The sequence below is a fragment of the Silurus meridionalis genome, chromosome 9, assembly GCF_014805685.1.
Source record: "Silurus meridionalis isolate SWU-2019-XX chromosome 9, ASM1480568v1, whole genome shotgun sequence".
NCBI classification, from domain to species: Eukaryota; Metazoa; Chordata; class Actinopteri; order Siluriformes; family Siluridae; genus Silurus; species Silurus meridionalis.
Window position 1 is genome coordinate 1,507,656 of NC_060892.1, and position 14,908 is coordinate 1,522,563.

Below are 14,908 nucleotides of genomic sequence, written 5' to 3' on the forward strand. Positions count from 1 at the left end.
CTCTACCGCTGAACCACTCATCCCTCCATCCTCTACTACTGCTCCACTCATCCCTTTATCCTCTACCACTGCTCCATCCATCCCTTTATCCTCTACCACTGCTCCATCCATCCCTTTATCCTCTACCACTGCTCCACTCATCCCTTTATCCTCTACCACTGCTCCACTCATCCCTTTATCCTCTACTACAGGTAAAACAATCATGCTACAAATATTATAATATGTAAGTCCCATTTAGAAGTGTGTGTGTGTGTGTGTGTGTGTGTGTGTGTGTGTGTGTGTGTGTGTGTGTGTGTGTGTGTGTGTTATGGATTGAAACCGTTGCTAATTGAGAACAACTTATATCCCCCAACACACACACACACACACACACACACACACACACATTACATTGCAGCTCAACCTTAATGAAGATTAATTTTCCCCAGCAGGTCACCTGCAGAAGATACCATCATATATCACCAGATAATGACCTATTTAACACTGGGGCTCAGTATGTTCTCAGCTTTCTCCTTTCTTTATGTGGTACCTCCTTACACATTTTTCACTGAAGTAAATCATTTGCCTTTAACATATACACTGTATAAACAAAAGTATGTGGACATCTGACCATATTTTGAACATCTCAATCCACAGTTGCTGTGATTATAAGCTCCACTCTTCTGGGAAGATGTTCTCATGGATTTTGTGGAAATTTATTCAGCCACAATGGTGTGAGTAAAGTCAGGTACTGATGTAGGTGAGAAGGTGAGGAGGTTCTGGGGTGCAGTCAGCGTTCACATTCATCCTGTTCAATAGGGTTGGAGCTCTGTAGCAGGACATCTTCCAAAAAAACACATGTAAAGCAGATTTTAATGGGGTCCCTCAAAGACTTCAAGGTGTCCCACTACTTTTGGCTTGTAATACTTTCCTCCAAATATATCTCATAGCGGTTTATTTTGGCAGGTGGGCAAAGTACACTGTATGTCCAAAAGTATATGGTCACCTAAATATACTTGTTCCCCACTCGTGCCTATGCTGCAACTCAAGTGTCCTGCTTAGAACCCCTGACCTCCTCAACCTCACTGAATACCTTCAGGATAAACTGGAACACCACCTGAAGCACAAAAACTTTATCTGGGAAATTTTTGAAATATTCCAAGTTACAAGCTTACCAGGAATTTATGAGAATTTATGTGAATTTAGTAGAAATTTGGGAAAATGTATATAAACTGTATCATATACAAACCAATATAAACATTTAGTTCTGTTATAAGGTGCATGCAAACTAATCCAGATTTTTAAAAATGACAAATGTAATTGTTAGTATAATTTGTTGCACAATAGTTTACACAAAGCACAAGGACGTTTAAAACGTAAATTTATGTCATGTTTTTGTAATGTTTGTAAATCCTCTACAAGATGGACATTTAAAAAAAAATTGTGTGTAGGATTCAGGAAATGATGCGTTATGTTCTAGGGGTGTGGCCATGTTGTGGGCGTGGCCTCAGTAGCCCTGCAGTAACTGTGCTGTGTGCATCTGATTGATGGAGGTGCAGGTAGAAATTCCACTGAAATTGCATTAAATCTGGGTGTTTTAACCAAAATTATCCTAAAAGATTTTTTTCTACATGTAAGTTCCCTGTTAGAGGCAAACCTGCAATTTTGTAAATTCCCGTTCATTTCTATGGAAAGTTTGAATTTTGAAAACCAAGTCCTTACTGGGGTACGTGCAATAACCTGTACACCTGTAAACAATGTATAACCTGTAATAACAGACAGGAAGTGTTAATAGCAGCAATCATATTTATTAGTTTTGCATCATATTTTATAAATGTAAACATTCGTTTTATATACACTGGATTAAAAGGTTCATATTTTCATATATATCAGGATTGAGCACAGCACTGAGGATATTTCTGCTACAAATATTAAAATTGATCATTTAAATTCATGCATCAGACAAACACTTTTTCTGGTTTTGTTTTTTTTTCTGTCAGGCTTTGTAGAACTGCTGTTTGCAGAACTTCTGATTACATAAAAAAAACACAGAAATGACCAAATCATGACCAGATGTGAAAGCCATAAACAGAGTCAAAGGAAAGAGTGTTGAAGAGCACAGAAAGGAAACATGCTCCTCACTGAGATTCAGACAAGAGATTAGAGAACGTGGGCCTCTGCCACTTTGGCTTTGCGTGGACGCAGCTGTGCCAGGCTGCGGTAAGACGGTGTGGCCCTGATCACCAGCTCCTTGAGGCCGGCACGGAACTCTCTGCGGATGAGGCAGTAGAGCACCGGGTTGAGGCAGCTGTTGGTGTGCGCAAGGCACACGGAGATCGGGAAGGCGTAGGCCTGGGCATTGTAAAAGGCGTTGCTAAATGGCACCATGTCAAACTTAATGAGCACAGCCCAGAGTGTAAGCGCCTGATTGGGCAGCCAGCAGAGGAAGAAGGAGAGCACGACGATCACAACCGACTTTGTGACCTTGGACCGACGCTTGCTTCGATCGTGTTCGGCCTCGGAGCTCGCGCCCCCGATGATCCTGCGGCTCATCACAAAGCGCAGGAGCAGCAGGTAGCACAGTGTGATCACCACAAGTGGGATGAGAAATCCCAGCAGCACCTTCTGAAGCTGGTACAGGCCCAGAAGCTGCTGAGGATCCCAGCTGCCTGACTCTGGAAAACGGACGATGCAAAGCTCCTCATCCGGTGCCACCTGGGCGATGGTGGAGTAGACAGAATGTGGCAGTGTGGCTAAAAGTGACACAGCCCAGATGCCTAAACTCACCCACTTGGCCTTGATGGCAGCTGACCGGTGTACGTGCATCTTCAGGGAAGATGTGATGGAGTAGTAGCGCACCACGCTCATGCTGGTGAGGAAGAACACGCTGGCGTACATGTTCATGGTGGTCACAGAGCTGATGATTTTGCACATGACGCGACCAAAGGGCCAGCGAAAGTCCAGCGCTGTGTCCACGGCCCAGAAAGGCAGCGTGAGCACAAACTGCAGATCAGTAAAAGCCAGGCCCATAACGAAGCAATCGATGGAGCTCTGTTTTTGCCGGTGCCGCGAGTGGAGCAGGTAGAGTGCCAGCGCGTTGCCCACCAGCCCCAGCGCGCACACCACCGAGTAAACGAGCGCAATCGTAACGCGCAGCGCGAGGCTCGAGGGGTCGCCCTGCAACGCCGAGTCGGACTCCTTCGTCAGCAGATGCAGCCAGCAGCGCACGGAGAGGTTAGCGTCCAAGGCGCCGGTGCAGTTCTCCAACGCGCCTCGGCATTCCCGCTCGCTCGCGCACCCGCCGCTCGGCGCCGTGCTGTTCCTCTCCATGGCTCTCACGCTGCCGGCATGGCGAGAAGACACAAAGCGGGAGTGATGGAGCGCGCTTCCTCTTCGTCTTCTTCTTCGCCCTATTCTTCTCCTCCTCCTTTATCTCTTGGTTGCCACCTCCCGTGGATTATCCAGTGTCCGCTCCGAGTGCGCACCGACTACACTGCGCGCTTTACCGCGCGCTCTGACTTTTATACCGGGGAGCGCATGACGCACGCGCGGCCGCTGCTGTCCACAGCTGCTTTATTCCTATATAATATATTTATATCATATAATACTGATTGCAGTCTTCTGTTAAACGTTCGGCGGGGAAATGCTGATCTCCGATTATATAATCTGATGGAAATATTTTATAGAAAATGGACTGAAGAATAAAAAAGAGGGGGTTGGGGGTTCTTCTATCCACTAAATTCCTGAATCCCACCCAATCTAGAACTCTTACTGGTCTAAAGTATTTTAATCGCTCAGGTGTTTCTGTGTATGTGGAGGTTTTGAAATGTGTACAATATATGATAAAAGTGTGATCAAAATGAGTGTTTTACAATTTTTGAGAGACAAGTGCATGATTTTAAGTCCAAATATAAATATAAATGTACGAAACTTTTACATTTGTCATTGAAAAATCCGTCCTTAGCATGAAGAACAGCTTTACACAGTCTCCGCATCAGAACAGTTCAATTCCCAGAGCAATTCAATAGGATGTAGATGAGGAGATCCATGATAGATAACAGAACTCGGATGTACGCTTTTGTGTGTGTGTGTGTGTGTGTGTGTGTGTGTGTGTGTGTGTGTGTGTGTGTGTATGGGTCTCTTCTGTATCCTATGGTTAAGGGAATGGTGCCATAATAAATAAGCTTTATATTTGAAGTTATAGTCGTCTGAACAGCGCTCTATAAACTCACCTTGTTTTCATCTTTAATCATAAGGAAGCTTTTCTGGCTTTAGGGCACATGCAGGAGTCATGAAGATCAATGAAAATTGGCTGCAACCCATAAAACGTTCAAGACACATTTGATATTTTGGGAAAGAATTCGATGCAGTGTGGTATTGAGCTCATTTATCAGTGTATTCTATTGTACAGTCTGAATGTTTGAGAGCGAAAAGGTACTGAGCGCAGCCCATCAAAACTCAAAGGAAAAAGAGAGATGCAGCATGACTGTCTCTGAAAGATCACCATTTTAAGCGAGAAGGTCACACAGATATGGTGGTAGAAGTGTAAGCAGAGTAGTGTTCATCCACTGAACAATTTCATCTTCATTAATTTATATGCAGTAACTACTTTGGCCTGATCAGGGCTGTGGTGGACCAGGAGCCTCTCGAATTCCAGGTCGTTCTGTTGAACATTGTCTGACGAACAATAAATATACACCCACAAAGTGTTACACTAAGACACAATATCAACAAAAGATTGTGGACACCTGACGTGTTCCTTTTAACATCCCAGTCCGCATTTAGCCTACATTTGCTAAATGCTCCATTTCAAAAAAGGTTTTCAGGCCTTGACAAGACATGACAAGTCCATTTATCTGCAGATTAATGGAGTGAAAATGCCTCTTTACCACACTCCTGCTCTTCCGTGATGGGAGTTGAGGTTGGAGATTACATCCCTGAGGGAAACACTTTCGATCAGGAGAGCAAGTTGAAGTCGTACAGATGACTTTCCTGTTTCTTTCTTCGTGATTAAAGAAGCCCAGAGTGAAACAGGAGCCAACAAGTAATCTAGTTATGCACCTTCAGTGAGGACAAAAGAAGTTGGTATTGACCTCGCTGACCTCACTGACCTTGCTGACCTCGCTGTGGAATAAATACACCTTTAAAAGCAACAATTTAAATGAAATGATACCTGGTTTTCCTTCATCTCACATGCAGGGAATTGTTCTCCTCAGCTCAGCTACCTGAGTTTACTCACACCCATAGGACTGAATAAATCTCCACAAAATCTAGTGGAACATCTTCCCAGAAAAGTGGAGGCAACTATAAGAGCAAACAGAGACTAAATGCAGACTGGGATGCTCAAAAAAAGCAACGTCTGTTCATCCTATGCTTTAGGTCAAGGATTTTTTTTCTATATGACTTCATGTGCTAATAATTGACCTGTTTTGTTTTGTTTGTTTATTCTACGAAAGATTATTTGCTCTGCTCTACTTGTCTCTATATAACCTTCAGTTGTAGTGATCTTATGAGAAAAATAAATCAATAAAAAAACCCTGAATGTAGAATGTATAGTGATCCATAAGATGGCGTCTGAGGAAATATTTTTAAGTTGTACATTTTTTCAATGCATTAATCATGTTATAATGCTTATTAAATGTTATTTTAAAACAACTTATTTATTAGAGTTTATTAGTGGGACAGTGCATGTAGGACGTTTTGGTGACAAGGTGAGGGAGGTGAGATTGAGATGGTTTGGACATGTGCAGAGGAGGAACATGGGGTATATCAGTAGGAGAATGCTGAGGATGGAGACACCAGGAAGAAGGAAAAGAGGAAGACCAAGGAGGAGGTTTATGGATGTGGTGAGGGAAGACATGCAGGTAGTTTGGGTGAAAGAGGCAGATGTAGAGGAGAGGGGTGTGGAGACAGATGATCCGCTGTGGCGCCCCCTGATAGGAGAAGCCAAAAGAAGAAGAAGAAGAAGAAGATTATGAAACAACTTCAAGCAAATTAATTTTAAATATGTTTAAGATTTATTTGAAGGTAATTGCGATATATTTTAATGCTTAGTTTTGTTAAAATGCCATTAAATTGTAATTCTTTAAATTGGAGATTTAATACACTTGAATGCTATAATTGAAGTACAGCTGACGTATACATTTAAAGCTTCACGTGAATGTGTAGATGCGTATACTTTTAACTTACTGAAAGCCAAATCATTTTACGAAGTTTAAACATCAAACACTTCAAGTGAAAGTAGAATAAGAGTTTTCTGTAAATACACTATTATAAAAAGTATGCGTGTTTCAGCATATTTCTTAAAATTGCAACTAGTTTATTACTGAAGCACTTCTATACTGTAATACTGTCTAAACATATATTTAAATGCAATACAGTACATTTTAATGCATTCAATTAAACATGTTAGAAGCACAATTGTGCTATAAATATACAATCTGAATGTCAAGTACAGTTTTAATATACAGTACAGACCAAAAGTTTGGACACACCTTCTCATTCAAAGACTGTGTAGAGTCACACTGAAGGCATCAAGGGCTATTTGACCAAGAAGGAGAGTGATGGGGTGCTGCACCAGATGACCTGGCCTCACCGGACCTGAACCCAATCGAGATGGTTAAGGGGTGAGCTGGACCGCAGAGTGAAGGCAAAAGGGCCAACAAGTGCCAAGCATCTCTCGGGGAACTCCTTCAAGATTGTTGGAAGACCATTTCAGGTGACTACCTCTTGAAGCTCATCAAGAGAATGCCAAGAGTGTGCAAAGCAGTAATCAAAGCAAAAGGTGGCTACTTTGAAGAACCTAGAATATGACATTTTTCAGTTGTTTCACACTTTTTTGTTATGTATATAATTCCATATATAATTCCACATGTGTTCATTCATAGTTTTGATGCATTCAGTGTGAATCTACAATTTTCATAGTCATGAAAATAAAGAAAACTCTTTGAATGAGAAGGTGTGTCCAAACTTTTGTCTGTACTGTATATTTAAGAGTCTTTCTTTTTTCACATGGGGTTTTAGTGTCATGTAAAAGAATTTTGAAACATCTAAAAAAAAAGATTATGAGAATAAATTCATAGCAGTACAGAATAAAAAAAGTCAGAATGTTTTTAGAATAAAGTAAAAATTACAAGAATAAGGTCGTAGCAGTACGAGAATAAAGTCCATGCACCACAATGTGCTGGGACCCCGGCTGAGGTCCTTCAGGGCTCATTTCTTTGATCATCATCCTCATAGTCTCCTTAAAAAAAACATCTCCTCTTCAAAAAGCACGCAAATGTAACCATCGATATCCTTGTAGTCGACCCTCTGGTCAGCATTTCACACCGCACAAAAAACGATTCCTTCAATGTTTGTCTGATTTTTTTCTTCTAAATAAATGAAGAAACGCTGCAGTATCCGTTCACTGATTTGAACTCTGCAGATGCACCAAAAGACCTCCAGAAAATGCTCCAGAACATCCATTCAATGAAAACAGTGAGATGTTTTCCTTGCAAATTTAATGATTTTTCTAATTGTTATTATTAAGTCAAGTCAAGTTTATTTCTATTGCGCTTTTCACAACAGACATCGTCTCAAAGCAGCTTTACAGAAATCAACAGTGAAGGTGAACGATGTTTATTTATCCCTGATGAGCAGCGTGGCAACTGTGGTGAAGGAAAAACTTCCTTAAATGTTATGAGGAAGAAACCTTGAGAGGAACCAGACTCAAAGCAGAACCTCATCCTCATCTGGGTGACATCAAGAGTGTGATTATAGTCTTTAAACACTACAGAACACTGGAGAGTGAGAACTAACATGAGCACTGAAGTGTGTGATTATGACTGATGATCTTTCTACAATCTTCTACAGTCATTATGGTTATAAAACCAGGAGCTACTGAGAAACTCATAAAATAGCTCAACATTTGTGATCATCACAGATCCAACACCAGCTTCTCCATGCCAGAGCTTTTAAACACTCCAGGAGGTCCGATTAAAATGTTACCGAAATATTGTCTTTAATCTCATATTGCTGAGATTCTCAAAATATTTCCACTTTATTCTCATAATCTGAGATTTTTTTTGTATTTTGTTTTGGGATCACAGAACTTTTATAATGTCAATTTTTGGGTCAAAATAATTTGGATTTCCTGCTTAATCATTGCGGATCAGTAAATATGATCTCTGGTGATTTTTATAACTCTAGCCTATCTACATTCCCTTTCAAAATCAAACAATCTGCCTTGTGCAACTTTATGATTGCAACCAGGGCAAGTTCCAGACAGATTTATGTTTGGGGTTAGTAAGTGATTAATCCTTCTGATATGATTCAGTGCATTTCAGACAAAACTGTAGCTCCAGAACCTGATTTTTTTGGGAAGTGATCATCAGCCTTCAACAAGTTTACAAGAATTTTTATTAAACAGAACATCAAGTAAGCTGCATAAAGTGCTTATAATACAGGTATCATCATAGCTTTCACAATGCACTAAAGATCAGTAGAAGCTTTGGACAAAAGTATTGGGACACCCGATTTATGTGTTTCTTAACGCGGTTGCATTCAATCTTCCATTCACTTGAACTAGGAGACTCAAATCTGCCCCAGCAGGACAAATGCAAAAGCCAATTTCATGAAGATTTTCTTTCCATGGGTTGGAGTGGAAGATCTCCTGATATAGAGTTCCAACCCTTTTGAACAGGGTCCACAAATTTCCATGAGCACACTCCAAAATCGAATCAAATTCTGAAACATCTACCCAGAAAAGTGAAGGTTATTAAAACAGTAAATGGAGACTAAATAAAGCACAATTTTTTGGTGTCCACAAACTTTTCTCCATACAGTGTAGATATATAGATAAATAGATCTACAAGCAAACGTCTAAAACTATGACATGGAGTTATTTGTTTAGCAAAAATGTGTTTCACGTAGAAGCAAATCATTTGTTTAAAAAAAGCTTAAAGAAGCAAATCTACTTCCCTTTTCTTCGTATCCCAGTGCGGATGGAATCCGGCGTAGTAAGATCTTGAGGAACATGTTTAATCTTCTAACATTTTATCTGCCACTTATTAGTTTCAGAGGATAAAATGCAGAAAAAGTATGTTGACTTATTTTGTAAAAAAAATAAAAAAAAAAAAATAGAGAAAAATCATTGTAAAAGAATGTTGGAGAAATCCAACATTAAATCCCTCACATGTCGTCGGCGTGTGGCTGGAGCCTCGGGTCACGCCCTGAGCTCAAGGTCACTGCTGCGACACGCCCGGTAATGGGGTCAGCATGGTAATGCTGGTCATCATGCTGATCTAGGCTTGTGTTGTGAGTTTCAAGGTCATAATCAGCCAATCCTGGGCCTTGATGAAGTTTCTCCATTAGAGATGTTATCTCCTCCATGGCTTCATCGTCAGGAAAACCCGGAGCAGACTTGGAATCCTCTGCCCCCATGTAAGGGCGCTCGAGAGCATGCATCACCCGAGAGGACTGCAGACTGTGCAGTGACCGTGACTGGACTACAGAGGAGAAAAGGACACAGAGATGTGCTCGGTGTTATCGATTTTTCAGAGCGTGATGTACGTCTTTGCGATTCTGTCAACGTTTTAAAGCACAGATGAAGTCACATGACCAGGAAGTATTTAAAACTGCCACCGGAAAAAAGAGCGATTGATACAAACTTATATTAACAGATGTAAATTCAGGGTGTCAGTGAAATGTGGTGGTGGTGATGTATCATTTAACATCTGCTTCAAGTGCTGCCTTCATTCACACTTTCAGCAGGAAGACTACATGAGCATTTCAATTATTTTTATTCATCAGGAAAATGAACACTTTTGTGGTGAAGGCATTGGAATCTGAATCAGAAGGTCACAAGTTCAAATCCCAGTAGCACCAAGCTTCTGCAGGTACATTGTTGTATAGGGCATGAGTGGTTTCATAAACATAAAACTCTCTCTTCACTTGAATTAGGAGATCCAAAACTTTTCCAGTATGACAATTCCCCTGTGCACAAAGCTAGCTCCATGAAGAAACGTTTTACATGGGTTGGATTTAGTGGAAGATCTCCTGCTATAGAGCTCCAACCCTATTGAACAGAATGAATGTGAAAGCTGACTGCCCCCAGACCTTCTCACCTTCTCACCTACATCAGTACCCGACTTTACTAAAACCCTTGTGGCTGAATAAATCTCCACAAATCTTGTAGAACATCTTCCCAGAAGAGTTGAGGTTAATTTTTCTTTTCCAAATCAAGCATGAAGGTCAGGGTGAAATCAGATATCCATTATGACAACAAGAACAATAAGATGCCCACAAAAATACCCGAGATAAAAGATGATGTTCTCCGATTGCATATTTTGGTTTTATTTTCTATTTCGTTTAAGCACAAATGTACTAAACTATAGCATGGTGTTATTTTAATGTGAGTAGCCCCCCAGAAATGGACCACCATGACTGATTATTATTTGCTACAGAGACAACAAACATTGATCCTGTTCATCCTCACCATTGGTTCCACATGTGGAGAAAATTACAGAGCCAATTTTGGACTGTATTATGGCTAACATCAGATCTTTGACACCTTTCAGCAGCAGTCCAGCTTGGATCTAATGGCTTGTGGGTAATGGGGGCATATTATAGTCTGAACTACAGACATCTTTCTCTAAAGGATCTACATTGGTGGTATTTTAGCAGACACCCTGTATCGTCATCTGGAACCCATGACCTTCCAATGCCTTAACCAGTGAGCTTGCACTTCCCTGATCTGAGCCCAAGGAGTGAAGTGATAGGTCCACTCACGTCTAAGTTGGCTGTAGTCTCCAGGCTGGCTGATTTTGGTCTCGGTGAAGGGCTTCAGGCTGGGTAGAAGAATCAAGGTGAACGACAGCAGCAGCACCTGTGAGACATTGATAGATAGGCAACTCATGTAACTCATCATATCACCACTGACATCACTTCATTAGTCTTGGAGTTCCTGTCTCTTGAATTACTCCTCTCTAGCTTGTTTGTTGATGTAATGCTTATTTATTTATTTTATGCTTTATATATAATTCCCTCCACTCTTCTGGGAGTGTTCCACTGGATTTTGTGAAGATTTATAGAGACTCATTCAGCTACAAGGGTGTTAGTAATATCAGGTACTGAAGTAGGTTAGGTGAGGAGGCCTGGGGTGCTTATATACAGATGTATTTCAGATATTCTGTGTGTGTGTGTGTGTGTGTGTGTGTGTGTGTGTGTGTGTGTGTGTGTGTGTGTGTTGTGGTTATGCTCCTCACCAGCACACAGGTTCCGGCCTGAGCCGGTTTGTTAGATCCGTTCATGACCAGAGCCTGCAGCCGGCGAAGCTGCGCCATCAGGGACCTGAGACAACAAACAGAAATCGTAAAAACAGTGATTTTTAGGGATGAAAGAAAAGTGAACTGGAAACAGAACTGGAAATGTGTTCTCTCACATGTTACATTTTTCCAGCTGGAAGACTTTTCGATGCAGCTCCTGGTTCTCCACAGTGCAAGCTGCCATCCTAAAAAAAAACAGATTTCACAAATAAAGTTGGCTTCCAGTTTTACAGTATAATAACAGCTGATTCTTAAACCCAGATGTATATATTATATGGACAAAAGTATTGACTTTTCCAGCTGAATGTGGTTCTTCCACAAACTGTTACCACAAATGTAAAGGCAGATAGCTGTAAAGAATGTCTTTGGATTTCTTTGCTTTCATGTGAACTTGGAGACTCAAACCCAGGGGTCCCCAAACTATGGCCTCAACATTCGGAAAGAAACAATACCAGATACATATTTAAAAAAAAAATAATTTTAAATACATGATGGCTTTTAAAGTAAAATGTCCCTAAGCTATTAACAGAGGTCGAAGCAACAATAGTTGATCGCCGGAACTATCGGCTTTTGGCAAAACTCCATTCCGATAGTTTTTCCTGGCTTCAGGTCCGCTGTAATTACAAGAGCGGCCTCTAGAGGCGAATCACTGACACCACGTGCTGTTTGTTTATTATTATTGTTATAATATCCTATCCTATCCAGCCCATGTAAATCTGATCTTCATGTAGTTGGCTTTGTTTTGCATGTCATGCTGGAACAGGTTTGGGTCTCTTAGTTCAAGTGAATTTTCTGCTTCCACGTCATCCTACACAAATTGTGTGCATCCAACATTGTGGGAACAGTTTATAGAAGAACCACATACAGCTGGAGAAGTCAGGTGTCCCAATACTTTTGGAGTGCATGGTATAAAATGTGATTCTTACATGGAGTGATGTTAATTAAACCTACGACCCTGTTAATTAGTACCTGCTTTCCAGTCCGTCTATGTATTCCTTCTTCTTCTTCCTGCTCTCTTGGGCGGACTGCTTATTACGGATCTTCCGGCGGATTTTCTTCAGGATCCGCTCCTCAAACTGATCAGGGGAACAAAGCGTGGATTGTGTTACAGGAGTGAAATCGTTATGTATGTGGTCCATGGGTTGCATGTTGGGAATGTCAATGTTTTACCTTGGTAAGAGGAAGCTGACTGGGCAAAGATACTCCCTCTTTGAACAGTAGCTTCTTCTCGTCCTCGTTGAGAACCAGCTCCTGGCAAGATTGCTGTGAAGGCGGTGGAGGCTGATGAGGAGACGAGAAGACAGCTCAGTGGTTAAGGCATTGGACTGCAAAAAATGTCTCTAAATATAAGAATAAATGCATGGAAACAAGTCAAATTCTTTACGAGTGCAATGAGATAATTACACTTGGTAAAGGAAACATATCATGGGTTTAGAAAAGTACAAAATGCCTTAAAGTATGTATTAAAACACTCCTTCCTTGAAGTCGATTCAGTCTAATTAACTTCAAACTGGCTTGTTAATTATTTGTAAACAGTTTGCTTTCCTAAATTTGTGTAAAAAAATCTTAAAACCAGAGAACAAGAAAATTCCTTTTCATTTTAGCATCGTCATCGTTATATATTCTAGTCTTTTAATGAGACAAAACATTTAAACAGAAAAAAACACTACTAAAATCAAGATCAACAATTATTTATTCAAATGAAGACGATGCAAAAACAGAGCAAAATCTCAAAATACTTGTACATTATTGAATGTAATTTGTTGCTACTGAACACTGAAAGATCTCCAACATAAGAAACTGAAATCGAACTACAGAACAACTTACTGTAATAAAAAAGACATAAATACTTTGTATTAATCAAAAAATAAATCAAAAAATAACAACCCAGAATAGATAATGTTCATAAAGAGGGTGGTGACTTCATACTGCAGACTCATCATTTGCTATTCGGTTGTAAATTAATGTGTTTGTGTCGACATAAAACCAGCACTTGGAATAAATAATACTAATGAACAGGTTCTCAAATGATGTCTCTTATGGTAATTAAGCTCAATTTACAGGTAAAATTAACATTAAGTAAGAAAAAAAAGATAAATAATAATCTTTCACAGCATAGTATTTTTATTCCTAAAATAAGATCATGTGATTTTTATGGCTAGGATTAAGATTGTAAGTCTGGACAAACATCTGCCAAGTGCCATAAATGTACATGTAGAAATTTGTTCTCCATGAGCCTTAACGAAATCACGGCGCTAAATGTGTCTCCTGTTTCCGCCCTATTTATCCACTGGAGCTTTATGTAACATGACACAATGGGGACTTACAGGCTCTGGAGCACCGGACAGGAGCAGATCCTTGATGCTGAGAGTGAAGGAGGTGGCCAGTTGAGCAGGAGGCACGTCGCGTGCAAGCTGCATCTCGGCAACCTTTTCCGGTAAAATCCCAGAACCCCAGCCATCTGAGGAAAGAGATTAGAGAATATGCTTCTTGTAGACCTTATAACTTACCCAAACCATTTTTCATCCCATCCCATCATTGTCCAAAGATCTACCAGATTTGTTTCAGTTCACCAAAACTGGATATTTATTACAAAACGGAAATTGATCCGCCAAGTTATTTTTACACCTACACATCTCAAACTCACCAGGATGGATAACCACAGTTGTGTTCGGAGCAGAAGGATAAGGTACAAAGTATGAATCCAGGGGAGGACTCCCAAGAGGTGGAGGACTGTCATACCGGTCCGAATGTGGGTCCTCACTAATTCCGCTGTCAGACGGAGACGGCGGCCATGGCGGAGAGCCGGACACTGAGTCCATCCCGGTTAACAGGGTGTTAAAGAAGTCTTCAGTACCCTGAGCTTTCATCAGCATCTACACAAAAACAAAGACAAAACACACTTTCTTTTGATCCGATGGTAATATTGAAAGTACAGGGAGATGTTCTGAAGATGGTGTTAAATGCATCACTTACATTAGGCTCTTGAATCAGCCAAGGCTGGTCGTCATGGTGAGCCATGTTTTCGTGAGACAGGATGCCATCATTCTTATCAAAAAGCAGATCCAGCAGCTCTATCCCGTCACACGCCTGCATCGTGAAGCGTTTATGTCATTCAGTCAGTTTGGTTTATTGAGTTGAAAATTCAGAAAAACAGCTCAGAAAACACTTCCATCTTTACAACAATTGCTTTGGAGATTTGTTGTAAACTTATGCTGAACTTTGTTCTTCGATGTGTGTGTGTGTGTGTGTGTGTGTGTGTGTGTGTGTGTGTGTGTGTGTGTGGACTAGATAACAAATGCAATACAGTTTCTGCTTCTACTTCTACTTTCTGAGAATTTGATACTGAATCGTAAATATGAGCTACTTACCTGTTCAGAGTGAAACTCCTTTGCCATGGTTTCGTCGTTAAAACCACAGAGGATCAATGTGTATCAAAAGTTCAACAAAAAAATAAACAAATATACAGAGATGTAAGAAGATCTTTCAGCCAGTTTTGTTCCTACCTTCCTCTCTGTCTGATCTCATTGCGGGGACAAAGTTTAAACTCCAACACTACAATCTGATCATTAGAAAAAACCTCCGGCGTCCCATTGGCTGCTGCAAGGTGACGTATGTCTTCA

The 14,908-nt window shown here is 40.6% G+C and overlaps 2 protein-coding genes across 2 annotated transcripts; both read right to left on the reverse strand.

Annotated features, from left to right (window-relative positions):
* Window positions 1–1,794: 1,794 nt before the first annotated feature.
* On the reverse strand, window positions 1,795–3,451 carry rxfp3.2b (relaxin family peptide receptor 3.2b). The gene has a single exon (XM_046857934.1). The coding sequence runs from the start codon at window positions 3,307–3,309 to the stop codon at window positions 2,140–2,142; it is 1,170 nt and encodes a 389-aa protein (XP_046713890.1). The 5' UTR covers window positions 3,310–3,451; the 3' UTR covers window positions 1,795–2,139.
* A 4,909-nt stretch (window positions 3,452–8,360) lies between these two features.
* Window positions 8,361–14,908, reverse strand: creb3l3a (cAMP responsive element binding protein 3-like 3a). The gene is made up of 10 exons (XM_046857019.1): window positions 14,657–14,908; window positions 14,262–14,375; window positions 13,933–14,161; window positions 13,613–13,746; window positions 12,456–12,566; window positions 12,255–12,361; window positions 11,402–11,470; window positions 11,226–11,310; window positions 10,750–10,846; window positions 8,361–9,467 (listed from the first exon to the last, which is right to left on the reverse strand). The coding sequence occupies exons 1-10, from the start codon at window positions 14,681–14,683 to the stop codon at window positions 9,151–9,153; spliced, it is 1,290 nt and encodes a 429-aa protein (XP_046712975.1). The 5' UTR covers window positions 14,684–14,908; the 3' UTR covers window positions 8,361–9,150.

What these genes read in the sequence shown, in the direction of transcription:
- creb3l3a (XM_046857019.1), bottom strand. Translation starts at nt 14,683, where the DNA reads ATGGCAAAGGAGTTTCACTCTGAACAG. An exon ending in AGGAGTTTCACTCTGAACAG is followed by an intron (nt 14,376 to 14,656) that starts GTAAGTAGCTCA and finishes TTCACGATGCAG; the next exon opens with GCGTGTGACGGGATAGAGCT. An exon ending in AACTGTGGTTATCCATCCTG is followed by an intron (nt 13,747 to 13,932) that starts GTGAGTTTGAGA and finishes CTCTTTCCTCAG; the next exon opens with ATGGCTGGGGTTCTGGGATT.
- rxfp3.2b (XM_046857934.1), bottom strand. Translation starts at nt 3,309, where the DNA reads ATGGAGAGGAACAGCACGGCGCCGAGCGGCGGGTGCGCGAGCGAGCGG.